The 26894-nt window shown below is 50.4% G+C and overlaps 10 protein-coding genes across 10 annotated transcripts; 4 read left to right on the top strand and 6 right to left on the bottom strand.

Annotated features, from left to right (window-relative positions):
* Nucleotides 1-343: 343 nt before the first annotated feature.
* On the bottom strand, nt 344-1711 carry N7482_005713 (TauD/TfdA family dioxygenase; the record flags this gene model as incomplete). Its single annotated transcript, XM_056687838.1, has 4 exons — nt 344-500; nt 551-856; nt 911-1397; nt 1453-1711. The coding sequence occupies 4 exons, from the start codon at nt 1709-1711 to the stop codon at nt 344-346; spliced, it is 1209 nt and encodes a 402-aa protein (XP_056543393.1).
* A 2074-nt stretch (nt 1712-3785) lies between these two features.
* On the top strand, nt 3786-4216 carry N7482_005712 (uncharacterized protein; the record flags this gene model as incomplete). Its single annotated transcript, XM_056687837.1, has 2 exons — nt 3786-3885; nt 3942-4216. The coding sequence occupies 2 exons, from the start codon at nt 3786-3788 to the stop codon at nt 4214-4216; spliced, it is 375 nt and encodes a 124-aa protein (XP_056543392.1).
* A 2958-nt stretch (nt 4217-7174) lies between these two features.
* On the top strand, nt 7175-8892 carry N7482_005711 (uncharacterized protein; the record flags this gene model as incomplete). The annotated part of the gene is made up of 7 exons (XM_056687836.1): nt 7175-7202; nt 7253-7394; nt 7445-7668; nt 7738-8102; nt 8154-8255; nt 8310-8469; nt 8540-8892. The coding sequence occupies 7 exons, from the start codon at nt 7175-7177 to the stop codon at nt 8890-8892; spliced, it is 1374 nt and encodes a 457-aa protein (XP_056543391.1).
* A 520-nt stretch (nt 8893-9412) lies between these two features.
* On the bottom strand, nt 9413-11169 carry N7482_005710 (putative MFS sugar transporter; the record flags this gene model as incomplete). The annotated part of the gene is made up of 5 exons (XM_056687835.1): nt 9413-9801; nt 9854-10377; nt 10435-10672; nt 10737-11077; nt 11132-11169. The coding sequence occupies 5 exons, from the start codon at nt 11167-11169 to the stop codon at nt 9413-9415; spliced, it is 1530 nt and encodes a 509-aa protein (XP_056543390.1).
* Nucleotides 11170-12854: 1685 nt separating this feature from the next.
* N7482_005709 (uncharacterized protein) lies at nt 12855-14884 on the top strand (the record flags this gene model as incomplete). Its single annotated transcript, XM_056687834.1, has 5 exons — nt 12855-13185; nt 13256-13666; nt 13722-14493; nt 14547-14799; nt 14867-14884. The coding sequence occupies 5 exons, from the start codon at nt 12855-12857 to the stop codon at nt 14882-14884; spliced, it is 1785 nt and encodes a 594-aa protein (XP_056543389.1).
* A 708-nt stretch (nt 14885-15592) lies between these two features.
* On the bottom strand, nt 15593-16509 carry N7482_005708 (mitochondrial import receptor subunit TOM22; the record flags this gene model as incomplete). Its single annotated transcript, XM_056687833.1, has 3 exons — nt 15593-15646; nt 15869-16164; nt 16401-16509. 3 exons carry the CDS (start codon nt 16507-16509, stop codon nt 15593-15595), a joined length of 459 nt encoding a protein of 152 aa, XP_056543388.1.
* A 391-nt stretch (nt 16510-16900) lies between these two features.
* Nucleotides 16901-18721, bottom strand: N7482_005707 (mitochondrial-processing protease subunit alpha; the record flags this gene model as incomplete). The annotated part of the gene is made up of 2 exons (XM_056687832.1): nt 16901-18550; nt 18620-18721. 2 exons carry the CDS (start codon nt 18719-18721, stop codon nt 16901-16903), a joined length of 1752 nt encoding a protein of 583 aa, XP_056543387.1.
* Nucleotides 18722-19149: 428 nt separating this feature from the next.
* N7482_005706 (acetoacetate--CoA ligase family protein) lies at nt 19150-21293 on the bottom strand (the record flags this gene model as incomplete). Its single annotated transcript, XM_056687831.1, has 2 exons — nt 19150-21000; nt 21066-21293. The coding sequence occupies 2 exons, from the start codon at nt 21291-21293 to the stop codon at nt 19150-19152; spliced, it is 2079 nt and encodes a 692-aa protein (XP_056543386.1).
* A 317-nt stretch (nt 21294-21610) lies between these two features.
* On the bottom strand, nt 21611-22858 carry N7482_005705 (uncharacterized protein; the record flags this gene model as incomplete). Its single annotated transcript, XM_056687830.1, has 3 exons — nt 21611-21987; nt 22079-22348; nt 22603-22858. The coding sequence occupies 3 exons, from the start codon at nt 22856-22858 to the stop codon at nt 21611-21613; spliced, it is 903 nt and encodes a 300-aa protein (XP_056543385.1).
* A 357-nt stretch (nt 22859-23215) lies between these two features.
* lcb2 (putative serine palmitoyltransferase 2) lies at nt 23216-25255 on the top strand (the record flags this gene model as incomplete). The annotated part of the gene is made up of 1 exon (XM_056687829.1): nt 23216-25255. One exon carries the CDS (start codon nt 23216-23218, stop codon nt 25253-25255), a length of 2040 nt encoding a protein of 679 aa, XP_056543384.1.
* Between the last annotated feature and the right edge of the window lie 1639 nt (nt 25256-26894).

Genomic DNA, 26894 nt, shown 5'->3' with positions numbered 1-26894 from the left:
GGATATTATCAGAGCGGAATTCGGTTCCGCACGAACTAGTAGTTGTGATGCGAAGTCCAAGCGTTGGTCGCGCGGACGCTCCGGTGATAAAAGCCAAGTCCTACCAATCAATGCATGAGGCCGGTTGATTCCCGTCAAAACTGACGGGCTACCCCAGGCTCCCCCGCTTCCCCAGATGATCTACATTCTCCTGCCGAAGAGCGGCGACTAACTCATTGACCATGCCCAATTTTTCAGAAAATATATATATAATATAGTCTTGATTAACATTTTATAAACTGATGTTTGGAGGTATGATTCGTGTCTGTCGATTAAGGGCTATAACCGCGTACTTTGTAATGTTTCAAGAGCCAACATTCTTTCGCAGAGCTGGCTCCAGAGGAAAGGCTTGCTCATCCTCGGTGATATCTTTGTACACGGTGTCCCAGCGGTACTGAAGAGGCTCGGGTGTCGCCCAGGCATTCTCAGGATCTCGGAGCCAGAGACGGAGCAGATGACGCCTACTATATTTAGCATTACCACAATATGGGATGTGAAGGGGAGCACGAACTCTCTGCCAGGGCCATCTCTGAATCCATTCCGCGCATGAAAAATGCTCAGGTTATTGACATATTGAACGTCGCCTTTCTGGAAGTCTAGGGAAGCACTGTGTTTCTCAGCCAGGAAATGCAAGGCATCCAGCGCCTCGGCCTGGGCTTCACTGATAGGAGGGATATCGGCGGACCGAGGCTGGGCGAGGAATCCTGTAAAGTATCGCCGGGCATACTGAATGAGCACGCGCTCAGGACTGGTTGCGGTCGCAGGTTGGTGATACAGAAGAGGACGGAGAGTATAGGGCTTCTTGGGATTATTGAACCTGGAAACGATTAGCTTCAAATATAATCAGTAGAGCTGATTCAAGCGGACATACCCATCAACCGGCCAGTCTTGGGAAAGCGTATGGATCAAATCGGGTCTCTCTTTCGCGAGAATGTTGTAAACGTTCCAGCTGCTTGAAATATAGCTCTCGCCTCCTTCAGCGGCAGGACTGAGGCAAAGGAGAGAGATGATGTCTCCGGCATCCGTATGGAAGACCTGTTTATCAGCCGTATTGGAAGGTGCTCCGATCTTTTCTCTGTCTACGGTGCTCGTGATATCTTTGATGTGCGAGATCATCGGGGATGTCCCATTTTGAAGCCGTGTATCCTGCTGGCGACCGCGAATTCTTCCGATATAGGAAGACACCCCAGTATAGATAATAATATTATCCTCTCGTGAGTATTCATCAATACGCAGGCCTCGAAGAACGAAAAATCCTCGGCCATTGTGAAGTTCCTTTGAGAGGCCCCTCAGGACTGGCCCGACGTTGGGGAGTGGGAAGGTCGACTCATTTATGTATCCCAGTGGCTTGTTGAGGGCTGCAGGAATGAAGATTAGAACGCTCATTATGATGGCTATGCCACGAGAGCTTACCTTTAAACCCCTGCAAGGCACCATCAATCTCATCCAGTTGCGAATCGCTCAGCTGGTATATCCAGTCGGTCCTTTTCTCGATATCCTTTCCTTCCCAGACAAGTGGAGAAGTTAATTTCTGAGGAAATCCTGCCGGGACACTAGGTTGGAGCGACTCCGTCTCCCTGCGACGGTGTGTGCGCTCTTGATATTTCACATAGTCAGGATGATACTGAATATCAGGCTGAGCGGCTTTAGTAATGGTCGCAACATTGGACATGGTGACTTTGAACGATAATATTATGAAGTAAGAGCCGAAGACCTTTGGGAATATAACCCCACTTAAGTATCCAACGTAATATAGTACTGCCACTCACGCTGTTGGTTTTGTCGGTCCCGTGTGATCGCGTCATGTCGGCCATACGTAGGCTCCTGGTTAATTGGAAGGCCATCATTCGTCATACGTTGCGACATTGGCCCCACCCACGACGAGCTTACTCACGTCGCATAGATCAGCAGAGATAAGGATGATTATAGTAAGGTACACCTTGCTTGATAATCAAGACAAAAGACTAGATCCTTTGTTGTGTAATTACGGCCGAATATTGCCGATTCACTCCTAGCTTTCGTTAAGACACACGGTGTGCCTTATCTAGGACTGTATAAAAGGGTTAGTCATGTATACAAATAGAACCTAACGGTACTAATGAGAGCATACCACTCTCGAAGGAGACCTCATCTCATCATAATCTGTTGCTTGTATCTCTGTTGCAATCCCGACTAGGCTTTTTCTTAGGGTCTCTTTTGATGAAGCAAAAAGCATCCTCTGCTTCATCTTCGCTGTTTCTGGCCACCTGAGCCCGATGATATTAATGATTATTCGACTGATGCACCCTAAATAGTGTTGTATGGCTATGCAGGTGCTTCCTCCGGCGGAAGGAAGAGCATTTCGAATGCCAGCCCTCGCGCGTAAATCAGTTGGTATTGGTCCCTTTAGCTCTGATTACAAACTGCAGATAACAAAAACCTTGTCCTTTGAGTCTCACATTTCTTTCGGCGGGTATTGCTAAGAATCATAAATGCTAAAGCGTCATTCGTGATTTCTCCTGGATCGTCTTCCAGTAATTCCATGACCTCTAGATATCGCTTAGCGTCAAGATAAGCTGTGAACTGTTGCTGTAGGCCCATAGCTTCTTGTCAGCTGCACCAGAGATACTTGATAGCGCGAAGGGCGTCGGAAACAAGAGAAATACAATCCCATTCAGGTCCGAATTCTCCACAATTCAATAATATGCAGTCTTGCCAAGACAAGGTTGCTATTTGGAAGGTCCACACTCGCTGAAACCTGTTCCATTCAAAGAGGAAACTTAGAGGATCCTTGAGCTGTGAGTTCACAGCCAATCTATGCTGGCGAGCCCTAGTCTTCTCATGACGTCGGGACTGGGGTAGTTTGCGACTCACTTTTTTGAAAGCGCTTTGTCACGTTCATGGAGAATCTCCGGACTTCTCCGCGGTCCTTCAATTTCGGTTTGTTCTGCAGAGGGCCAACGAGCACCCAGACTGTGTCCATGGCTGTCTCGATGTAGACGTCGCTTGACCCAAGCCAAGCGACAATTCTATCGGCGCACTGATAGATCTGACCCATCAGGACAACTCGGTAGCGCTCATCGAGTCCTTCTAGAGTCTGATCGATGCATAAGATATCGATCCAGGGCTTAGCCACGTCCGTGTCATGCCGTACTCCATGGAGGGCTCCTCCGTAAGTGGCGGTGACCAGCAAGCTCCTGTCATGGCATCCAATATCATGGCTTGGTCTCCCGGAGCCCCAGGTTAAGGGATTGCAGTGTAGTATCCGTCGTATTATGTATGGTCGTAGAGGAAATGGGCTGTACTCAGCTCTGAATAGGCGCGGTTGGATCCGTGGCAGGATCCAAATGGACGACACAAGTGGAACGAGGACCTGGGATAATAACATGATCGTGACCTTTCGCCCTAATGAAAGACGGTTCACGGAGCCGGTGGACCTGATCCTCCGCTAATTTTGTTGAGGGACAACGATCCCCAAACTGTGACCAGGTCACATGGCTCTCTTGGGGCTTTGGCCAATTGGAGGAGGATTATTTGTTTTGTGTTTTAGGTCTGTGGTTTGTCTTCTTGGCGTTGATCTTTGGAGGATGCCTCCTGTGGAGATTTCCGAGAGTGGCGTTTGTAACAAGAGTGTTAGAAAGAACCCTCCTGCCCTTGTCTCAATCTTCTTCCTCTCCTCAACCCCATTTCCTCTTTTTTCAGAACACATTGCTCTCACTCTTTTTGAACTTCCCCATCTACCGTCTCGCGCCAAGATCTCTGACAATATGGCACGAAAGGAAACACCCGGATCTGATTCCTCTTCACCTCTCTCCGCCTCACTCCTCTCTCCCTCGCGCGCTCGAGGTGTTGAATCAAAGGCAAGTAGTGGGTGATTGTTGAGTTTAATCCTGTCTCTGATGGGACATGCTAACCAGGGATAGGTCCAACCCCCATCTGGGACCTCAAATCTGCATTCGCGAGATTAGTGGAAGAGGATACCGTGGCATGGAAGAATCTAGGCGTGGAAAGATCGCCTAGGCATATTGTGCCTCCGAGTGGCTCGATCGACTCCCCAATCGCGTTCCACCTCTACAACCCGACTTCACGCGCTGCAGAGAAACTGCGGGTGATATACGTGAGAGAGGAACCTTTTAAGGGTCTTTCCGCTCTCTTCCAGCTCGGGATACAGCCTAACATGCTCAAAATCCCCCCATAGGGGAAATCGTATCAGCCGTGCACTTTTCTCTGTTTCCTTCCAAGCTTCTTGGCCCTAGACGACATCCACGACTGCAGATATGCTTGTATAAACCTCATCGCGATTTTGTGCGCAAGCTTCGTAAGAACATATCTGTAGTCGTGAATGTCATCTAGGGCCAAGAAGCTTGGAAAGAAACAGAGAAAAGTACACGGCTGATACGATTTCCCCTGTGGGGGGATTTTGAGCATGTTAGGCTGTATCCCGAGCTGGAAGAGAGCGGAAAGACCCTTAAAAGGTTCCTCTTTCACGTATATCACCCGCAGTTTCTCTGTAAGAGGGGCCGCAGCTCTGAGACAGCGCGTGAAGTCGGGGAGAATTATGGCAGTGGCCTGGGTTTTCCGTGAAGAGGAAGGGGGCATGAATGATTACAACATGGGGTGGATAAAGTGAATTGAAGCGGGAGGAGCGGGCCGCGACTGACTCTTCCATGGGCGTTAGAAAAATAAGTGAAATTTGACTGATTGACGAGAATAAACTTATATAATTTCCAGCTATTCCGGCCACTCAAACTGGACTCAGGCAATCCTTTAAGACCGTCGAATGACTGGCGTCCTAATTACCAGAAGCTATTAGAACGCAGCAACGTGATTTGGTCGTCCTTTGCGGTCTCCATGTAGAACGCGCCCTTTCGTTTTTCTCCAAGAAGCGCTTTCATCTGGAGCTACGAGGACCTTGTTACACAATCTTCATTGCGGATGGATATCTCTCCTCTAGAGTACTGGATGTTTCTAGCATTACGAGGTTTCGAAAGCGTTTGGTCATTTGTTGTCCAGCTCTCTCAACACGAACTCGGTCTGACCTTCTTACGACGGCGCCAAAACATGCAAAGTAATTCCCTTTGTGGCGAAAATACTGAAATTGAATGGACTGCGACTTCTTACTATCAACGGTTATGCGGTCTATCCTGGATGGGCTGTAGATGAGAAGCTTGGCAAACAATCTGTGATAGTGGAGACAATGGATATATATATTCGGCTCTGGCTGATGCGGAGGTGAATTCATTTAAAACGACTTGAAAAAATTATCGACTATCACTGGTAGTCGTCTTCGAACACTTGTTATGATTCTTTGTCGCCTACAAGTTGAGAACAGAGCCGAAAGAGCCAAAAATAATGCCAATGATAACGAAAAGAAGAGCGCCGAAGTGAAAGCGCTAGCCTGTCGCTAACACCCGTGAAGCGAGCGCTTGATCAGGAAACTGATGGGAAAAACTACGCCTCGGAGATCGTTAAATTAATCGCCCCAAGGAGCTTGCTAGACGGCAAGCTAAGACGCAGATATCATGAAGCACGTGTCACTTTGCATGGAGGCGGTAGAACTTGTGATCCTAGCCTCATGGATCTTAAAGCCTGAACCACAAATTGCCTTGAGGTGAGGCGTATCTGGAAGAATCAGGTCGGTGTAGTTCAAGACAGAGAGCACGCCCCTAGGTACCGAGTCAATCCAGACCATTTGGCTTCTCGAGCTCAGTTAATCAACTTGAACAGCCTTCTGTTCTATTTTATTTCCTTTCGGCAAAGATATCGGAAAGAGTGAGAATCCTCTAAGAATTAAATTCAAATCAGATCAACATCCTAACTGATAATGTATCACAATATACCCGCCAAGCTGAAGACCCATATCTAATGCGATGAATACATTTTCATCTGTCACTCACAATAGGACGAAGATATTGTTATAATTATATAATACCTATCTATAGCTTAGGGTTATTACATAGTTTATATATAGCCCTGGATTGATTGATTGCTAGTTATATATTTTTGTTGTCATAGTCAGCGCCCGCGCAAGCATGTGTAGTTCTCAGTAAAATTAGTGACATACTACACTAATTGTTAACTCACTGCAAAGCGGATGAACATTGCCAAGAATATGGACGCATAGCCAGCCCCATTCAAAAATTATAAAAATAATTAGGAGTTGCTAAGCCAGAAATTTTTAGGAGAGGTGGTAGGTGTAGGTAGACCCACAAAAAAAAGAATTGCACACTACCGGAATCGAACCGGTGCTCTCTTGATTGCTATGCGGATGCATTAATACACTAGTTTAGGGTTAGTAATTGATATAGACTAAAGGGGCTTAGTTGATTACTAACAGTCAAGCGCCTTACCACTTGGCCAAGCGTGCTAGCGATGGATACTCTTAACATCCATCATTTCATAACTAACAGAGATATTTTCTAAATATATCCATACGACGATGTTGGAACGCAAACAACAGGAAGCATCTTTGTGCCTTGCTTCAGGCCTTCATATAGCTTCTGGTTCCTTCGTGCTTGAAGGGCTCATGCGAGGTTCAAAGTTGGAGACTCAACCATTCATCAGCAGCCGCCGGTAAAGAGTTCGGCATCAGCAAGTAATTATCCATCCCGCCCGTGAATTCTCATCTATCATTTCCCAGCTCGAGCTATAAGCGTTATCGCTATCAGTGTCTCCGTGAGCTTAGTACTCATCTGTCATGAAATCGGTGAAATTCGCCACCCTGATAGCCAGGGGCGGCTGTAGATCTACGAGTTTTTCGTGAGATACCGGCCACACTTAGGGCATTGTCTGTATGATTTACGCACAGGAAATCGAAATTCTTCATCGCCCAGCTTCCGAGAATACCCCCGTGTTTCTCTCTTGTGGAGGATCCTTTTTTATGCTCTTTCAAAGTCCACTAAATGTGCTATAGAAGATAATATTTCTCATTTCACTTCTCAATACCTTTAGTTTTGGGGGAGGGAGAGGGTGGGGGAAGGGGAAGGTGCCTTGCTCTCCACTAAAGCACGGAGGCGCATGTACATGCCAGAGGCTAAGGCGGTCACATCGTTTATGCTACATAGTTGTTACCGCGCGTCCACGCGCGACTTCTTGCATCAAGCCCCCTTATTTAAGTATTCTAGCCTCGGAAAGAAGTTGGCCATATCGATTTATTATGGCTGAAGAACAAGGAGGACTTGACAGTAAGTTCGTTATTCGCTTCGTTAAGTTCTTCTGCTCGTTGACTGGTCAGAGCCTTGCCTGCAGGACTCCTCGTCTAGTGAGGATGCGTCAAGATCGATCGTCCGGGTTCAGGAGGCGCACATCTTGCAAGAACGCAAGATTGGCGTTTTCGGAGCTATTTCGCTGATTGTGAATAAGATTGTCGGCGCAGGGTATGATCCTGCTTCCACATAAACATCGGTCGACGACTGATTGTAAATAGAATCTTCTCTACCCCGGCGTCTATCTTCCAACTAAGCGGCAGCCCGGGGATGGCGCTTATTCTTTGGGTCATCGCTGGCGCGATTTCGACATGTGGAGCTATGGTGATGTTAGAGTTTGGCACCAGCATTCCCCGATCCGGTGGCATGAAAGTTTATCTGGAACGTTCATACTCACCCAAGTTATTGTGTACCTGCATATACCTTTTCTATTGTGCTGTTTTGCGTGAGTTTTCGATCTTTTAGCATTTGTTCTTCTGATAATGTTACGACTGACCATTTCATTACGACTTAGAAACCCCAGCCAGCAATGCCATCACCGCTGCTTCATATCTTCTCAAAACCGCTTCGGTTGAATCAACTACGTGGAGGCTGCGTGGACTAGCAATTGGTGCAGTATCATTTGCCGTGGGTGTTCATAGTATCGCGCCACGAGTTGGAAGAAAATTGCAGGATGTTCTTGGTGCATTGAAACTTTTTATCCTGTTATTCATTGTCTGCACAGGATTTGCTGCTCTGGGCGGTCATGTCCGAGGTGACAAGCCTCATAATTTTGACATTTCGACATCTTTCAAGGGCACATCAAATAACGGTTACAACATCGGGACAGCGTTGCTTGATGCAATATTTTCCTTCCAGGGCTATGACAATGTGAATGCAGTTAGTGACCTCGAAGATAGTATTGTGATCTTTAGCTAATTCAAAACTAAGGTGCTGTCGGAGGTCCACAACCCGCAACGCACTCTACGCATTGCATTGCCTACCGCGATGGGCTCTGTTACTGTGCTCTATGTTCTTGCAAACATTGCCTACGTGGGTCTTCCCCTCTCTATGTTTCTATATTACCCAAAACCTAAACCAAAATAGTTCGCAGGTATTTCACGAGAGGAGTTCTTGCATTCCGATCTAACGATTGCGGCCTCGCTATTCAACAATGTCTTCGGGCAGTCTGCAGCAGTGAAAGCTCTGCCGGCTCTAGTAGCTATTTCAGCGATCGGACATCTCCTCAGTGTGGCATTCACCGTGTGTATGTATCTTATTGACTTGCAGCTCCCTTCAATTCCTTTCGAAATTTTTTAATGAACGGTTGTTGGCAGCACGGGTTCTTCAGGAATTGGCTAAAGACGGAATAACTCCATTCCCAAACATTCTGATGCAAAATCGTCCATTTAAAGCACCCATCGTATGTCTTGCTATTTACCTGGGAATAGCCATTTTCTTCATCTGTACCCCTCCAGCAGGTGATGCTTTTGATTTTGTCGTCAGCCTGGGTACTTACCCAACGGTATTTCTCTTGACTCTTGTCACAATTGGCTTGATCAAACTGCGCCTTGATCGAAGTGACAATTTCCAATCATCTTTCAAAGTTCCATGGGCTATCTTGGTGTTCTACCTGGCTGGGAATATTGTCGGTTTAGTTTTCCATCTTAATTTGACAAATATCTGCTGACAGTGTGTAGTTCCTCCTTATTATGCCTTTTGTTCCACCAATCGACGGGAAGGGAAACACCAGCCTTCCCTATTGGCTTTCTCCTGTCGCGTCCCTGTCTATCTTGGCCTTGGGGGTTGTTTATTATGTTGGCCGATTTATTATTCTCCCTTGGGTTTTTAGTTATGAACTGAATCTAGTGGCTGTCGGCCTGAGTGATGGATCGCGAGTCTCGAGATATAGGATTCGAAAGACTTAGTAGGCGGTTTTCTGTCTTGGTTTTCTCAACCCACGAGGGAAAGATTTGGGGCAGGAATTACTGAAAACCTTCACCAGAGACGTGCTACAATGTCTGCCATGGGGATACGAAAAAGAGAATTGCTTCTCCGAGTCGCGCTCAGCGCATCTGCATTGAATCCTAACACTTGCACTTGTATAAGCGTACGTACGTACAACCCCGAGAAGAAATCAACCCCAGCGCGAATTATAAACATGACAAACCAACCGCACTCGTCACTCTACATTTTGTTGTACACACCCATTACTTGTACTCAACGTTCTCAACAGCGACCGATCTAGGCTTCTCGTTCACTTGGCGAGGAGCCTGCACAGCTTTCTGGTGAGCAAGGACCTCTTCTCCTTGCACAACGTGATTGGCACCGCCGAAAAGGGTATCAATCTCCTCGAGGGTAACCTTCTTGGTCTCTGGAATGAAGAAGAAGACGAAGACCGCCAACAAGAAGTTAATTCCGGCAAAGAAGTAGAAGGCGTAGAACCCATCATGATCGAGGAAGGTGGGGAAAAACTGCTGGAAGATAGTGTTGGCGACGTTCTGGGTTTGCGAGGCCATGCCGACGGCTTGCGCGCGGACGTTCATAGAGAAAACCTCTGAGGTCCAGATCCACACGGTGGCACCCCATGACGGCTTGTCTATCAGGCTGTTAGTATTGTGAATCACAAACTTGAAGTATGAGGTACTAACAGAAGAAAATAAATAAGAACATCAGGAATACGATCGCAATACCGACGGGCTCTGTTTTAGCTCCATTCGCCATGGTGGGTGTTTCGGTTTCGACGGCGGCAGCAATAATCATGCAAAATCCCATACCAATGCCACCGGCGATCAGAAGGATTTTACGTCCGAAGCGATCGACGATCCACATGGCATTAAGGGTGAACAAGATTCCGAAGGTGGCGTTGAGAGCATTGATCAAAGCAATCTTACTGTCGCTGGTAAAAATCTTCGAGTAGATCTTGGTAGAGTAGGAGTTGAGCGAGCCTTGGCCGGTAATCTGCTGACCAGCGTTGAGAACCAGCGCAAGGTACATGCGCTTTCGAAGGGACTTGTCCTTCCACAGAGCACTATAGTTGCCTGAAATGGCTTCCTTCTCGTACTCAATGGCTTCGCGGATTTGCATAATCTCCTCCTCGACTTCTTCTTCGGTGTCTCGTACGCGTATAAGCGCGGCGCGCGCCTTTTCGATATTGTTTCCGTGCTTGATGAACCTTGTGCATTGTCAGTATTGTTCATTCTAAATGTAGGAGTTCAGAATAGGGACCTACCAGCGAGGACTACCAGGAATGGTCGGGAGAGTAGCGAGAATCAAAATGGGAACCATGAGCTGGAAGATGACAACCAGCTTCCAGTCCCATTCACCCAGCTGGGGAACATTTTTGGTGCAAGCATAGTTGATCCAGAAACAGATGAAGGACCCAACCGAGTAGAACATTTGCCAAAACGTCATGATCTGACCCCGAATCTCAGGAGGTGCCAGTTCGCCGATATAAATTGGCCCAGCCGCTGGTTAAAAAGGTTCGTCAGTACCTATCTTGCGGAGATTGTGTAGCCAAAAAGTTGAACTCACTCAAAGCAATGCCCTGCCCAATTCCGATGATGCATCGTCCAGCAATAAAGCACGCGAGGTTGTGACGAGGTGCAAAAGTCTGCATGAATGTGGCGATGATAACCAAGACGCAACCAGTCGCCATTCCAACCTTGCGGCCGAGGAAATCTGCGATAGGACCTCCGCAGAAGAACCCTCCGAAGATAGCACCAACGGTGTAAGCGGTATTGATGGAGCCGATAGTGGGGGAGCTGGGGTGATTGAAGTAGGCCACCCAATTCTTGGAGCCCTGGACTGAGTTGAAGACGGAAGCATCATAGCCGTATAACACCATGCAGGCCGCTGCAACCAGGGAAACGAACCTGAATGAGATAATTCAGAGAACAGCTTTTTCAATTCATATAATGCAGACATACCAGTTATAGGCTCTCTTGGAGCTAACACTTACAGCCATGTTGATGAAAACAGACGGTGTTGCAGTCAATTCAAATGGGCTTTGGAGAAGAACAATAGAGCTAACGCTGGACACCAAAATTGATGGTATCTAGTGGTGAGGTTCGAGTGGCAGCTAGACACTCCACCCAATGCAGCTGTCAAGGGTCTGTTCAAACCAGGGGCACAGCGGTCCTGCTAGAGGATGACAGGAGAGACAAGCAGGAACCCACAGCTTTCCGGGATGGGGAAGGAGGAATGGGCGGAGTCTGCCCCAGATAAATACTTGTCTGACAAGCAACAATACTGGGCCAAGGACGGCTCTCCAGCGCCCTAAGCAAAAAGAGTCACGGTGCCAATCGGACAATATACGTAAGGACGCCCTCGCGCCACGTTATGCACCGCGTGCATTTGATAACGGTAGCCCTGTCACTCGCGAATCGCTGAGTGGTGGGGAATTCGAAGACGTCCACACATGGCAAAAGGTATTATGCGGGATGAACACAGCTCATTGGCCTCTCCACGTCTGGGAAGAAGTGCGGACCTGGGGTAGCGGTGATCTGGGGTTCGAGGATATTTTGTCCCGTGTGCCAGTCGTACTTCCCATTTCCACGAATCAGCAGCCGGCTGAACCGGGGGCTTGGAGAAAGTCGACTCCACCAATCGTTGGGGAGGAGCATAGAGGGCAAACCAACAGAAAAGGACCAGTTAATTAGGAGTGTAGAGAGATCATATCGGGTAACTTGAAGCGAGATCCCTTCCCCGAATCGATGGGGCGAAGGGAGCGAAGATGAAAGTGGTGCTCAGTCACGCAGCCCATGAACGCCTCGGCTGTGGCTAATGTATACAATTCATCCACGTCAAATGGAACAGTCGCGTGTTCATATGTTGAACAACAGGCTAAACACTTTGCTGCTGAATAAGGGGTAACGATTGCTCTCCTAAGGCAAACCAGGACATATTGTTCTACTGGTTACACTGTTGCGTACCTTGATAAACGATCACGGGTAGACCCAACGGAGCAATAAACTGATATCATCCTTCTTTATTTATACCCCCGCTTCAATAACTCAAGATCTAGTAGGCAACGCAAAGTGCAGAGAAAGATAAATCATTGTGTAGCCCAAAACTACGGTAGTTAACTTGCATTGGTCGTGCGAAATGAAATATCTAAGGTGTACAGGCTGATGATACTGATTTGTTTCCGAAGGTCCTTTCTCCCCGGAGGTTCTCTTCTCTACATGATCGCAATCTTGAAATGATGGAAGAAGCCTGACATTTCAGGCGAGGCGGTTGGGGCCAAGTGGGACAAAAGCTAAATACCTTCACTTCAAGCTCATTAAGGGTTTGACCTACCAGAAACTATCTTCTTCTTAATATAAATTCTCTCTAGTGACATCTAAATCAAGGATATTTCCCTTGTCTCTTTCTCGGGAAGGCATACAAATTGAGAGAAGAGTCAACAGCAACTCAATTTTCGAGATCAATATCAGTCACGTGCTCTCGCGCTCCCTCAACGCGGTCCGCGCGAAGCAGAAAAAGGTCAGCAGCTCCGATGGGCTAGGAGACGGCCGTTTTTCTCTCCAGCGAGCTTATCGTGCATCAACATTGAGATCTTGCCATGACTCACATTCAAGCACATCCTATTATTTAGCTTCCCCCTCACTCTTTCCAGCAGACTCCGCTTTTCTGGGGACGTGATCCGCGATGCCCCGCAAAGCTCTCAAAAAGCAAACACGGCTTGCTTTCGCGCCGAAGGCCGCATCCTCCTCTGGCTATTCGAACGATGAAGGAAACGACAGGTTTGCCAGACTGTCCTACGGACATCCTGACATGGCGACGATGCGACCCAAAATTCCCCGCAAAAGCATGTCCGCATGTCCGCCCGCCCAAGAGAGCTCCTCCGCTACGACTACGTCCCGACGCAATGGTTCTCCGGTGATACAGAACAAGAAGGAGAGGAAAGAGAAGAAAAAGAAGGACAAAGAGAAGAAAGAAGGGAAAAAGGACAAGCTGAAAGTGGAAGAGGAAAACCTAGGTAGGCTCACAGATACTATCTACTGCCATCTATCACACTCCGAAGGCTTACAAGCTGACATCTGCGAAAGCACAATCTGTGCAGAATGATCAGGAGGGATCCTCAGACGACGAGATAATCATACCTGGATCTCAAAAGCGAGCACGACGTGCAGCTGCCGATATTGAATTCGCTGTCATGAATCCCTTCAAATCTACCCAGCAGCCACAGCCGCCCTCTGGCTCGCCCGAAAACGCCATGTATATTGCTGACTCAGACGAAGAGGAGGAGATTTCCAGACCGCGTCGCAGACTGAAGCGCAAGGCAGAACACTCTCCGGTCATGTTGAGCGATTCGGAGGATTCAGAGGAGCCCAAGGCTTCTTCACCCTCAAAGAGGCGGCGCCTGGCCTCGGATACGGAGACACCTCAAACGCCTCGTCCTAGTGCGGATCAGAATCAGCAAGATATCGAAGATGATGTCAGGGATCTTCAGGATTCGGGTACGGTCATATCTTCATTCTTCAAATGCGCGCCCTTATAACTGACATGCTACAGTTGTCAAGAAAACCCGAACACGGGGTCGAGCGGTTGAGTCTGCACGAGATAAAAGGCTGAAGCACCTGGAGACTCTTCGTCGTCGACGTGCTGGACAGAAAGAAGAAAGTGAGAATGAGTCGGAATCAGAAGTTGAACCGCCACAATCCAGTCCTACGCAACACGTCTTCAATATACGCCGGAACGACGAGGAAGATAGTGACGTCGAATCAGCCATTGCCGCCAACGAGGACCTCGACCGCTATGAAGACGACTTCGTTTTGGAAGACACCGAATTTGGTGTTCCTACTGAGGAGATTCCTTTCGAATTCACGCGTCATGCGTACAAGAAACCAAAGGAGTACTTCCGTGACGTCGTTGCATGGATGGTTCACAACCGCATAGATCCAGCCTTTCCGCGGGATGATACCATGTATCAAATGGCATTCCAAAAGCTGGGGGACGAGGTCAAAGGGCGTGCAGGCTCTTCGCTTATCTCTTCCGTGTGGTCTGCCAGATTTCGCCAGGTGCTCCTGGCTAGACCTGATCTCGAGGTTACGGCGTTTCCAACCGAGGCAATGCATTCATGTGATGCTTGCAATCGAGCCGGTCACCCCGCTTCCTCCGACTTGAAGTTCTCCGGCAAGGCGTATTCTGAGGACACATTCGAGCCCCTGACGGACGACAGCAGTGAGGATGACCCGTCTGATAATCAAAGCGACGAGTCGGGCGTAGAGCGCGACCGAGACGGGCACATCCTGCCTGATGAAAAAACACATTTCTATCTGGGCAAGTAAGTCAAGCTGAGAATGTTCTCCCCCCTGCGCTCCCTTCTCACATGTCTAGAACCTGCAAGGCCAATGCCTTTATGGCACACCTTCTTACTCACTGGCGGTACCGCCTCAATGAATGGGTTGTCGATTACCTCAGACTAACGGGCCAGATGGATGATTCTGAAGTCCTGCGACGCAACAATCTGAGCCAGAAGCGCAAGACGCGGAATGCGCTCGAGGTGATCGACAAGATGGCTGCGGCCGGTGAGATTGACAAGCTCTATCGTGATTTCCATATGCATCTTAAAGACGCCCGTCTAAAGACAGTAAGTTTCTCTTTTCGCCCTCCAGGCAAAGCTATACAAACATGTCTAACGCTCGTCGTCTTTCTAGTCCACCATGGAAGAATGAAAGGAACCTGGTTCCGGTGGATTATATCTACCCTCAGTTGATGAAGCCTTATCTAGCGTTTTACTATGATACCCATGTCTATATTCTACCATCCACCTTGCCTTTGAAATTACGTGGCAATTGTTTCATGTTTCAACTTGCCCATTCCTTTGCCCGTCCTGCGAGTGACCTCATTTGCCTAGTGTCTCTCCTGACTGTGTACGTCTACCCTCCTTTGATGTCCTTAAGCTACCATCTGAACTCGACAAATTGCTCTACAAAAAACGTATCGTGATCTGGATCGCTCATTCAATTTGCATCACCTAGACATACAAACCACGAAGAGAAGAGGAGGGAAAGTAACAAAGAGTAAATAGAGGACCTGGAGTGGGAAAAGATAAATTGTGATTGTACAAATACATGCATGCATAAGCTGCCGGAGCCAAAAATTTCTGGGAAAGACATATCAAGAAGCGAGGAGAAGGAAGAAAGCAGGGGGCTGGTCCGGGAACCGACCGATTCGATGAGCAACGGCCCTGCAGCGATCTCTCGAAGCCTTATGCTTGAGGAACGCTCTTGCGGGCTGAGGGGATCGTTGATCCTAGGGTCGAAGCCCGGATCTCATCCACCATCTTGTTACTGCCATATCGATCTTCTATCGATATATGGTGGGCCATCAAGTCATTCGGTTCGTCGCCAGTTCCTCCCGTTTTCCAGGGCGGTATTAATTTACAGAGAGGCATGGGCCTCCTGCTTCTCGGATTCGACACCGGGTGTGAGCATCTGGAGGGTAGAAACACAGTCAGCAAGCTGCTCGATTCTAGATTGTTTGAATCGGTATAGTGGGACAGTGCCGGCCACGTGGTAATGCTGCAATAACTTTTTTTCACGTTGTCCCAAGGCAAAGAGGTCCAAGGCGAATATTGCAAGTGTTGAACGTGGCCATTACGTCAAGCACACCAAAGAAGCAGTAGCCACAGGGTTGGAAAATCAGTCAAATCATACCTCGTTGGCACCCTTAATCATGCCCTGCTCCCGCTCCATTTGGATGTACTGCTCCTCCTCGGCGTAGGCGAGCGCCCATGGCACGCCGATCAGGAAAGCGCTGGTGCTGATAACCCAGAGAGCCTTGCCGCTAAAAGACAGGCTGGCCTTGGTGAAGGATGTGAGGGAAGAGACGGAGCTGGTGACGGTGCGGCGGGCGCCGGGTGGGATGATGTCTTTCAGGGCGGAGAGACGGTCGTAGAGGGACTCCTCCTCGAGCTCAAGGTCCTCCTCGTCATCGTTGGAGATCTCGGACTCTGTTTGATTGACAATAGATGTTAGGTGCGGGTTCGATGGGTTGATGATCATGCTCATGCGCCAGAATATGAGGTGTTTCTTCCGGGCCCGCGATTCTGGACGGGTCGGGTTGGGAGCCTCGACACGTCAACCCGCACTGATCGTTTTGACCGGGCATTGACACCAGGATTCCAGCGCGGTGCGAGTTGCGCGTATTCGAGGGCGCTGGAGGAACAGGAGTTCGCCAAATACTTACCGGTGTCGGTGTAGTCCTCCTCGTCATCGGAGACCAGCAAAGCGTCATTCTTGCTGGGAGTGGGCTTGTCCGTGAAGTGCTCATCCTCGACCTCAGTGAGCTTGACCATTTTGGCGGTTGCGAAGTAGATGGGTGGAAGGGTGGAAGATGAGATTAATGGAGACGATGATGGATGGAAGAACGGAGCGCGAGTTCGGGCGCTCCGACTTTTTTGCCGGGCAAAAGCGGCGAGGAGCTTGGACCCGCTGAGAAACCGACATCATCGGACTACCAGCACGCTCGGGTATACTAGAGAACATCGGAATCATCATACTGCAAACTAGGAATGGCGAAGAATGGTGAGTTATTTTACAGAGTTGTGCTACACTACTTTCTATTATACAACAGATCCGCCCAATGCACATGCGTCAATCCCTTCAAGAACTTGTCCGGTGATGCGCCTCCTCTCCTATTAGTAACAGCCGCAAAACGTCCAGTCTATCCACACACAGGATATTGAGTTATCGTCGACCAAGCTTCCACCGCGCAATGCGCTCTTGAATCTCCTCCCATGGGAAAGACCGGAGCTTATATCCCTCAAGCTCGCCCTCTTGGAGCACAACGGTGGGCTTACCAGTGCCATTGCCATTGTTCTGGACCTGGCCGCCAAAGACCTGGCGAGCCACGCGACGCAGATCCTCAACAGTTAGGGCATCGATCTGATCGCACATCTCCCGCACGCCGACCTTGCGGCCGTGCACCTGCACCTGGCGGCCGAGGTCCTCGAGTTCCACCATGCGGGACTCGAGGTTCATCAGCAGCGAGGACCGGAGCTGGTTCTTCGCCCGGTTAACCTCCTGCGTCTGCAGTTGAGTATAGCCAGTGTCCAGGGTCAGGGACTGCAACTCGCGGCACATGACCTCGAGCATCTCGGTCGTCCGGGTAGGACTGCATGAGGCGGAGATACCGAAGATGCCGCTGTCGGTGTAGCTGTGATTGAAGGCCACGCAGCTTTCGACCCAGCCGTGCTGGTTCAGGACATTGGTGTAGAGGCGCGAGTACATGCCCTTACCAGGACCACCGGCAGAAAAGGAGCCACCACCACCAAGGAGGGTCTGAAGAGTAGCCAGGGCGTAGATATCGGGAGAGGAGATAGGGAGGGCCTCGAAGGCAAGGTGGATGTGGCTCAGCCGGGGCAGCATAGGGTTCGCGGGCGGCGGGATCGGAGGAAGAGCAGTAAAACCACCGGTGTAGTGAGCGGGACGATGGAGATCCAAGGCCGAAGGCTCAATCAAGGACGGGTGTAGGGGCTCGACGGTAGCCCTCTTATTTGCAGACGAGAGGTTCTTGAGAAAGGGCAGCTTCGAAAGGAGCGACGATTGTGTTTGTTGCGAAGCGGCTGGGCTGGTTGTCGTCGATGAGGGAGTGAAGTGAGGAACAGTTGGAACCTGGCCCTCTCTGGCAACAGAGTGGGAATCCGACAACGTTGTTTCAATTCCTGCACCTGATAGAACGGGGCCCTTGCTTATATCTCTCGTCTGCATATCTCCAAAGTACTGCTCGGTGAGCTTGACGGCCTCGGCGTGGGGCACGCCGGCAAAGGCGACGACCATACGGCCCGGGTTGAAGAAAACCTCTCGGTATCGCTCAACCACCGCCTTGTTAATCTCGCCCAGCCTCTCACTGGGGCACAGCAGCGGGTTGCCGAGGGTGTTATCCTTGTAGGCAGTCATGTGGACCAGCTCCGGCAGGATCAGTTCTGGCTTCGCCCAGATCTCACCAATCTCATACTCGGCCGTCGCGAGTTGTTGGAGCACCTCCTCCTCAGTAATGAGAGGATCCCGGATCGTCTCCGCCAGCAGACCGAGGGTCGTAGGGACCGCCGAATTGAAACTGGCGGACTGGTACATCAGAGACTCGCGAGATGAAGCGCATTGGATGTTGCCGCCTAGGGATTCGAGAACTTCCAGCATTTCATCTCCGGTGTGCGATTTAGTCGATTTAAAGGCGAGACGGTCCATAATGTGACTGACACCACGTAGGCTTGCATCCTCATAACGAGATCCGGCGTCGACGTAAACTCCGACTCCCGCGAACGGCCCCGGTAATGATTCTGTGGCGACACGAATTCCATTCGGGAGTGTGGTAATCTGGTCAAGCTCGGCAGGGTCCTGTATGTTGCAAGTCAAGGTTGTTAGAGGTGATAGTGAAAGACAAGGGGATTTGAGAAAACCAAATACCTTGGCCGAGTCATTGAGGGTAGCAAAGGTTCTTGACACGGAGCGAGGAGCTCGTGTGATGGGCTTCGTGGACTCGATGGCCCGCAATGCAGAGCGGCGCATGTTGCCTTTGGATCTAAACACGCGTAAGTGTTCTAGCGGTTTCGAAAAGGGGTTATGCACGCTTTCTTTCAAGGTCTTGGGGGATGCGGAAATGCGGCGCCGGCGAAGAATTGATTCCGGAGAACTGCACCGGATACGATTACCTAATCAGTCGAATGACTCCCATCTGGAATCTTGGACATGAAGAAAGCTCAGTGACGTTAGACGAGTTTCAGTCTATAAAAAGAATACTTTACTTGAATTATCAAGCATAATGACATGAGGTGGTTATTGGACAAATACATGGCTGATTCTAGGTTGCTGACCAAACTTCGACGGTCTAGAATTAGTTATGATGACATACTTTCAAACCCTTAAACTGCAACTATATCAAGAGTGCCCATTGCACATTACAACTTCAGATTTCCAATCGATGAAAGGAGATATTATTATGAGTGCTCTAAAGCCCAGTTGCGATACCAGTCAAGACAAGAAGCGTTGGCAACACTTGCTCCAATCTTGATATTGAGACCGCACAGGATCTGCTTCACTGCGTTTTCAACCTTCTTACCATTAGAGGTCACCGGAATCTCCGGGCAAGCATCAATGATACCAGGAACATGACGAGCGCTCAATTCCTTGCGAATGATGGCCTGAATCCGTGCAGAAAGGTCCTTCATATCAGAGGGACAGCCAGGTGCGAGCTTGGCGAAGAGCACAACCGTCTCATCGGTATCAATGCCATCTCGCCTCCGGCCCACACACAAAGAGTCTTCAATCTCATCGGCAAAGTGCTTGAGCAGAACGTTGTATATTTCTGCACTCCCAAACCGGACACCGGACGGCTTGAGCACTCCATCGCTGCGACCCAGCATGACCACTCCGCCGGTCTGTGGGTTCAAGCGTACAAAGTCTCCATGATGCCAAATCGAAGGGCCAAACACGTCGAAGTAGCTCTTTCGGTACTTCTCCTGGCCGGTAGGACCGGGGGGCCAGAACATGACAGGCTGTGCTGGGAAAGGTGTCGTGCAGACGAGATCGCCAGGCTCACCCGAGGCACTGATATCATTTCCAGCGTGATCAAAGACTGAAACCGCCATGCCAAGAGAGCGGCATTGAATCTCGCCTTTGTAGACAGGTAGAATTGGGCACCCCGAGGCGAACAAAGACAAAATGTCTGTACCACCGGTGACGGAGCCTAGCATGATGTCGGGGTGGATAGAGGAGTAAATATACTCGAAAGTCGAAGGAGCCAAGGGTGACCCAGTGCTGAAAATTGCTCTCAGCGTCTTTAGAGTCACTGGCCGGTGCGCATGCCTGCGAGGGTTCAGTGCCGCCTGCTCCAGCATGGACAGGTACTTGGCAGAGGTACCGAAATGGGTGATCTGAAGCTCATCAATGAGTCGTGGCATCGCCATTTCTCCTCGACCACCCTCCACATCGAATGGTCGGAATGGCGAGCCGTCATACAGAACAATGGTCGCGCCACTGGCCAAACCAGAAACGAGCCAATGCCACATCATCCAGGTAGTGGTGGTGAAGTAGAAGAGCCGGTCACCAGGACGGATGTCACAGTGAAGGAGATGCTCCTTCTTATGTTGAAGCAACGTGCCCAATGATCCATGCACAATGGGCTTCGGAGCGCCTGTGGTACCCGACGAGTACAAAATATAGACAGGATGCTCAGGCTTCAAGCTTGCAAACTCCAGCGGAGCGGCCTTGTCAAGGACGGCGGAGTGGAACTCTCTATATGTCACAGCCTTTCCATTCGCCGGACGAACCTCCTCGAGGCTAAAATCAACGGACTTGGCGATCTCAAACACCACCAGTAGCTCCACACCAGGCAGCTCCGAAACAATCTCGAGGACCTTGGCAAAGGATCCATGCACCTTGCCATTGTAAAGCGAGGCGTTGTCCGCAAAGAGGATCTTCGGCTCAATCTGCTTGAGACGCTCGAGAACAGCGTGGACACCGGTATCGGGAGACACGCCAGTCCAGAAAGCGCCGATTGACGCCGAAGCCAGCATCGCGACGACGGTGTTGGCATGGTTGCCAACAAAGCCCGCAACCCGGTCACCGGTCCTTAGACCAGCCTCTTTCAAGGCAATCGCGCATTTTCGAACCCGCTCGCGCAGCTCTTTCCACGAGATGAACTCGCGGTCGGCCTCTGTGGCACCAATGACCGCGATCGAATCCTCACTCGGCGCATTGGCCGGGTAAAGGAGATTTTCGGCGAAATTGAGAGTGCTCCCTTCAAAGAACGTTGGCCGAGGGAACATCATCTGCTCCGACTCGAGGACCTATACGGGTATGAATGGTGACCTCGGATTTTTGATTAGGGAAACCGTAGGTACCGAGTACTTACCTTGTTGTACGGCTCGTGGGCCTTGATGTGCGTGTAGTGCCAGATGTCCTCCCAAAACTGGGCGGGCTCCGAGACACTCCATTTCCATAGAGCATTGTAATCCTTCAAAGACAGGCCATGCGTATCGTTCACCTTGGTCATGAAGTCGTAGATCAGGGTCGTTTCAGGGGACGAAGGCCGCCAGAGCTCCTTCGCCTCGGGCGTGATAGCCTCGGCAATGTGCGGCATTGTGTTGAGTGCGTCGGAACTATATCAATAGCACGCCCAGCAAGCCTTCTCGCCGAATAATCGGGACCAAAGAAAAAAGCAAGTCCAAATATGCACCGGCAAGTTTTCCTTCTTCGTAGGGGGTTCCCTCCAGGGGGCAAGAACGATATGCTTCAGGGTCGTAGGTGCACCCGATTGATATCCCGAAAACTCTTTCCCTCAAGCTCTATACCAGGTGCGTCTTCGCTCTAAAGGACCGTGCAGGGGTGAGACTCAAATTGACATGGAAAAGGCAAGGTTGCACAATGCCAAACACCCCAGCAAGGGATCGCGGGGCGTCAATCGGAAATTAGCCGATGATTTCCGTGGCTTTGCGCATCGGTCAACGGTGCAGATACGAGCAATGCTTTATAAACCAGACGGGGGAAAGCTACGAGATCTGAAATCGTGAGAGTCGCTTCTTTCGGCCCATGCCCCACCTCCCCTTCCTTAGACTTGCCCGAGGCAGTGATCTCGACCGTTGCATAATGCGACGCGGTAGGATTCACAGCGGAATGCGAATGGAGTTGGCGCCTGAGGCCACCCACGGTCTCGACCGTTTTCGTCTTGCACAGACTGCTGATGTCGCAGCATCCACACGAATACATGACCGCAGTGTGTAGTCTACCTCGTCTGGCCTGGCCCATCTCCTGGCCGTCACCACCGATAACATGGCCTGATGCCCGAAACCAGTTAGGGAGATCCCAAGCATGAGCTTGGCCCGCTCGAAGCACTAATTTACTAAGTTCCGAGCACCGGGGTCATACTAGCCCCTTTTCGCGGCCACTCGGACCAACTTTCGAGTAGCACCGCCATATGGATCGCAATACTGAACGCCACACCGTATTTGATGCCCATCATTCTTTTCATGCGGTTAGGATACGGGATGGTGACACCAGCACCGAGGATGTCGATATCAGGGGCAAAGGATGCTCGTAGGTAGTAGAGGTAGTACGGCAGGGTTGTAGGTTTGCTGGTGGGGAAGGGTGTCCTCGACAGACGAGACACAACAAGAACTGGCCTTGCGACCTGACCAACTTGACCGAATGGACCAGATTATTGATCAGATCCTGACGGGAACTTGAGCCTGTTCCGATGGGCCCACTTGGGTGGATCCAAAACTGCCCGAAGAAAAAAAAGTCTGGCCGATTGGTATGATGCTGGTAATCGTACCGCCATCCGCTTAGTCACCGGCCAGTTATGGCCGGTCACATTGTACCAGCCCCGTTCGCCACCGATACCAGGAGGTCTGCATCGTGCATGATGATGAGACGTAGTAGACGTTATTTACGCCCTCTCCTTCTTCCTTCCTTTCCCCCCCAATTGTGCTTGACCTCCCCATCGACCTCAATTTCTTGTGTGGGAGTCGAGAGTGCCGGAATCGCCTCTTCGCTGAACGTTGGGCCCTGCCCCTGTTCCCTTCTCCTCTCTTCCTTCGCCCCCATTCCACGTGCGAAAGCCACAAATTTTCCTAAGCCCTGCCGGAGGTCTTCGGATCCGCTAATCGCGACGACATCAACCTCGAGGTACGTCCCATCCGTGGACATTTTGATGCACCCTGGTCTTGCATTCCTTGAACCTCCTCTGTCAATGCACCGTGCGCACCCAAATCAACCTCGTCAACGCTCGATCATCTTTGTCAGCGCTCATCGACTAACGCCTCTGCCCTGCGCCCCCTCAGATTCCTTGCCCGGTTGTTGTCAGCCTCGACGGAACCTCAAAGACTCGGCCTGGAGAAGTCTCGCCGACGCAAAACTTCACACTACTCCTGCTGTGGGTAGTCCCTGCCTCATACTCGTACTGCACGCGTGAAAGGAACCCACGCGCCCTCCCCCCCTCTCTCATCTCGACGGTAAATACCTACCGACCAAACCCACGGAACCGTTTCGCTGCTTCCCTCTGCGATGCCTCGTCGGTTTAGCAGCAACTCCTCGAACGACACCTCTTCCAACTCGCCGTCCTTTTCGCCTTCCTCGGGAAGGGGCGGTATCACCATCAAGGCACCCTCGGTCAAGTCCCATCGCCTGTCCCAGCTCTTCTCGGTCTCGCCCAAGTCCAAGGCCGATACCCAACCAACACAGACTGCGACCCAGTTGACCGGTGGGAACAACCCTAACAATTCCTCTCCGCCGATCAGCTCGGCATTACTGTCCTTACCAACGATCTCCCTGTCGACTGCCACGGCGGACAATCCTGCTATGGACGAAAAAATGCCGACCACACTCTTTCAGCCTCCGACGCCTGAGGAGGCTCGCCGGCAGGCCAAACAACATGCTCAATTCGGCCCCATCGGTCACCCCAGCCATCGGTACTCCAGTCGGCATCCTGGCGGTGTCTTCCCAGAGCCGGTGATGGACGAGCCGCCGTATTATTATTTGCTTACCACCTACATCAGCTACCTAATCCTAATTGCTTTCGGACATGTCCGTGATTTCTTTGGAAAGCGCTTCCGTGAAGAGAACTACCGACACTTGAAACCCCGCAATGGCTACGGTGCCCTCAACAGCGATTTCGACAACTTCTACGTGCGTCGTCTCAAACTGCGCATCAACGATTGTTTTGAGCGCCCCGTGACTGGCGTTCCTGGACGCACCATTACTCTGATTGACCGAGCTACCAATGACCACAACAACCACTTCTACCTGACTGGCACCACCACCGATACTCTGAACCTGAGCTCCTATAACTATCTTGGGTTTGCCCAGTCGGAGGGTCCCTGTGCGGACATTGCGGAAGATACGGTTCGGAAGTACGGAATTGCCACTCCTAGCACCCGCGCGGAGACTGGCACTCAGGATCTCCATGTTGAAGTCGAGGACCTAATTGCTCGGTTCGTTGGCAAGGAGGCATCCATGGTCTTCTCCATGGGCTTCGGTACCAATGCCAATATTTTCCCCGCTCTGGTCGGCAAGGGCGATCTCCTGATCTCCGACGAACTGAACCACGCTTCGATCCGCTTTGGCGCTCGTCTCTCCGGAGCATCGATTGCAATGTTCAAGCACAATGACATGAATGATCTGGAACTGAAGCTTCGTGAGGCCATCTCTCAAGGCCAGCCCCGCACCCATCGCCCTTGGAAGAAAATTCTGGTGGTTGTGGAAGGTCTCTACTCTATGGAGGGATCCATGTGCAACCTTCCCGGTCTGGTCGCCCTGAAGCATCGTTACAAGTTCAACCTTTTCGTCGATGAGGCCCATTCCGTCGGTGCCATTGGTCCCGCTGGACGTGGTGTCTGCGATTACTTTAGCATTGATACCGCTGAGGTCGATGTTCTGATGGGTACTCTGACCAAGTCATTTGGCGCAAACGGTGGATACATTGCCGCGGACAAGGTGATGATTGACAAGCTCCGGGCCACCAACTCGGGTATCTTCTATGGCGAGGCTCCCGCACCCGCGGTCCTCATGCAGATCTCTTCCGCTCTTCGCATCATCAACGGCGAGCTCGTTCCTGGCCAGGGTGAGGAGCGTCTGCAGCGATTGGCCTTCAATTCCCGATACCTCCGTCTTGGATTGAAGCGTCTTGGCTTTATAGTATACGGTCATGATGACTCACCCATCATCCCTGTCCTGCTCTTTAACCCGGCTAAGATGCCTGCCTTCTCGCACGAGATGCTGCGGCGCAAGATCTCGGTTGTGGTTGTTGGCTACCCAGCTACGCCACTGGTCTCTTCTCGCGCTCGTTTCTGCGTTTCGGCAGCTCATACCAAGGACGATCTCGACCGTGTTCTATCCGCCTGTGATGAAATTGGCAATGTCCTTCAACTGAAGTTCTCGACCGGTATTGCTGGTGGAGCTTTGCCACCCGCGGAGGAGATGGCTCCCCCTCCAGAGATGGAGAAGGAGTGGCACCGCAAGCGCACTGCTAATCTCACTCCTCCCCGTTGGCGGCTCGAGGACGTCATTCGTCGCGGAGTACAAGATGTCAAATCCCCCTTGTATTAGTTATTTGGTTTTCCCCCATCTCACACCCCCTCCCCCGTTATGTGATACTGCCTTGGAACTTGCATTATTGGATTGAGCCTTTCGGTTGGGGTTGATTCCATGAGCCCGGTCCGGTTGGTGCTGGTCACGCCGTGTCGCGGTCTATTAATCCGTGTTGCCCTTTCCCTTTCTTATCCCATCTGTCCCTTTCACTTGCTTGCTCGGTGTTCTTGCTTTGACCCCTGATGCTTCAATATCATGGCCCGGACGGAGCAGGGGTGATTGTCTTTTGATAACCGGGAAATCAACCAGATTGGGAATGGGGTTGTGAAAGAAGAGAAGAAAGAAAAACAAATCCGGTCATGAATTATTCGAACAAAGCAACGAATGAATATGCCCCCTTTCCCATATGATCCAGTCTTGGTTCTTTTGGAGATGTCTCTCCCCATCCCCCTTCTTCGGCCTTGCATGCAGATGCCCTCTTTTCTAGTCTATCTATGTTTGACCCTTTCCCCTGTCATTTTTATCTCGTCTAGAATATTGCCTAATCTTGCTGTATCTGTCGCTTGTTGCTTCCGCGCGCAGTATGGCTTTCTTTTTCTTTTTTTTTTCTCTTCGTTTTCTTCATGGCCCTGGTACAGCCCTGTTTGCTTTGCTTGAATGACTTGGACACAGACTTCACCGGCTCTCCTCCCCCTCTTCCTCTTCTGCCCCGTGCCTTGTGGTCCTTGCAAGATGGCCTCAGTGTGCATTTGGCCTTTATACAACGACGCATGCACACTTTATTTTCCACCTCTCTGTTTGCTGGAAGGGGCTGGTCTACATTCTGGCGGGCTGATGCCCGTCGCCTTTTCGATATACTTTGTTTATAATTAGATAAGTGGTTTAAATGTCAATATCCTGCAGGTTCTATCAACAAAGTTCAGGGAGTAGATGAAGACCGCAGGCCAATCACAGGAACTGGTGCCAGGCTTTATCCAGGATTAGCTCAATCACGTCACTCTTGGACCGAAAGTCGTGTTATCAGATTACTAGAACGGGGACCGGAAGCATCACGGTATATAAATTAGACTACGACACCCCATAGACTGCCGGCTGCCGATCTTCTCGGAGGCCATTGCTAGGAGCTACATTGTTAGTGATAATTATGAAACGGGCATGGCCCCTTCCATAACAGCGTCGGTGTCCTCAGCCCGAAAGCCTCAACGACGGGAGATTGCCTCAAAAGGGACAATGCGGCGACTGAGGGTACAGCGGAGAGTTCCTTGCCAGATGGTAAACTAGAACAGTGAAGCTTTCGGTAAAGAATATATCGACCAAGTTACAAAGAAAAGGTTGCTAACGATTTGGGAACAATAATCCGCAGTGATTGTTGTCGCTTTGTTGTAGTATTCATCGAAAATTGAGAGCACTCAACATGCACATGCCAATATAGACAGGCAAGACAGATCCACATATCTTCTGTGCCACAGTAGCTTTTCTGACATATGGGTCTATACATGAAACAGACCGCTTTGTGGACGATCATATCCTGAATTATCCCTGCTCATATCAGCTAGCAGCCCGAAGTCAGCCTCTATCTATCACCTTCTTGATGCCATTCCCGAAGGGAGGGTGGGACCTTAAAAACAGAGACTTTGTTGATCGGAAACCACCCCAT

The sequence above is a fragment of the Penicillium canariense genome (genome assembly GCF_028826845.1).
Source record: "Penicillium canariense strain IBT 26290 chromosome Unknown utg000003l_segment0_segment0, whole genome shotgun sequence".
Taxonomy (NCBI): Eukaryota; Fungi; Ascomycota; class Eurotiomycetes; order Eurotiales; family Aspergillaceae; genus Penicillium; species Penicillium canariense.
The sequence above is the reverse complement of the archived record's forward strand: the minus strand, read 5'-3'. Positions and strand labels throughout refer to the sequence as shown.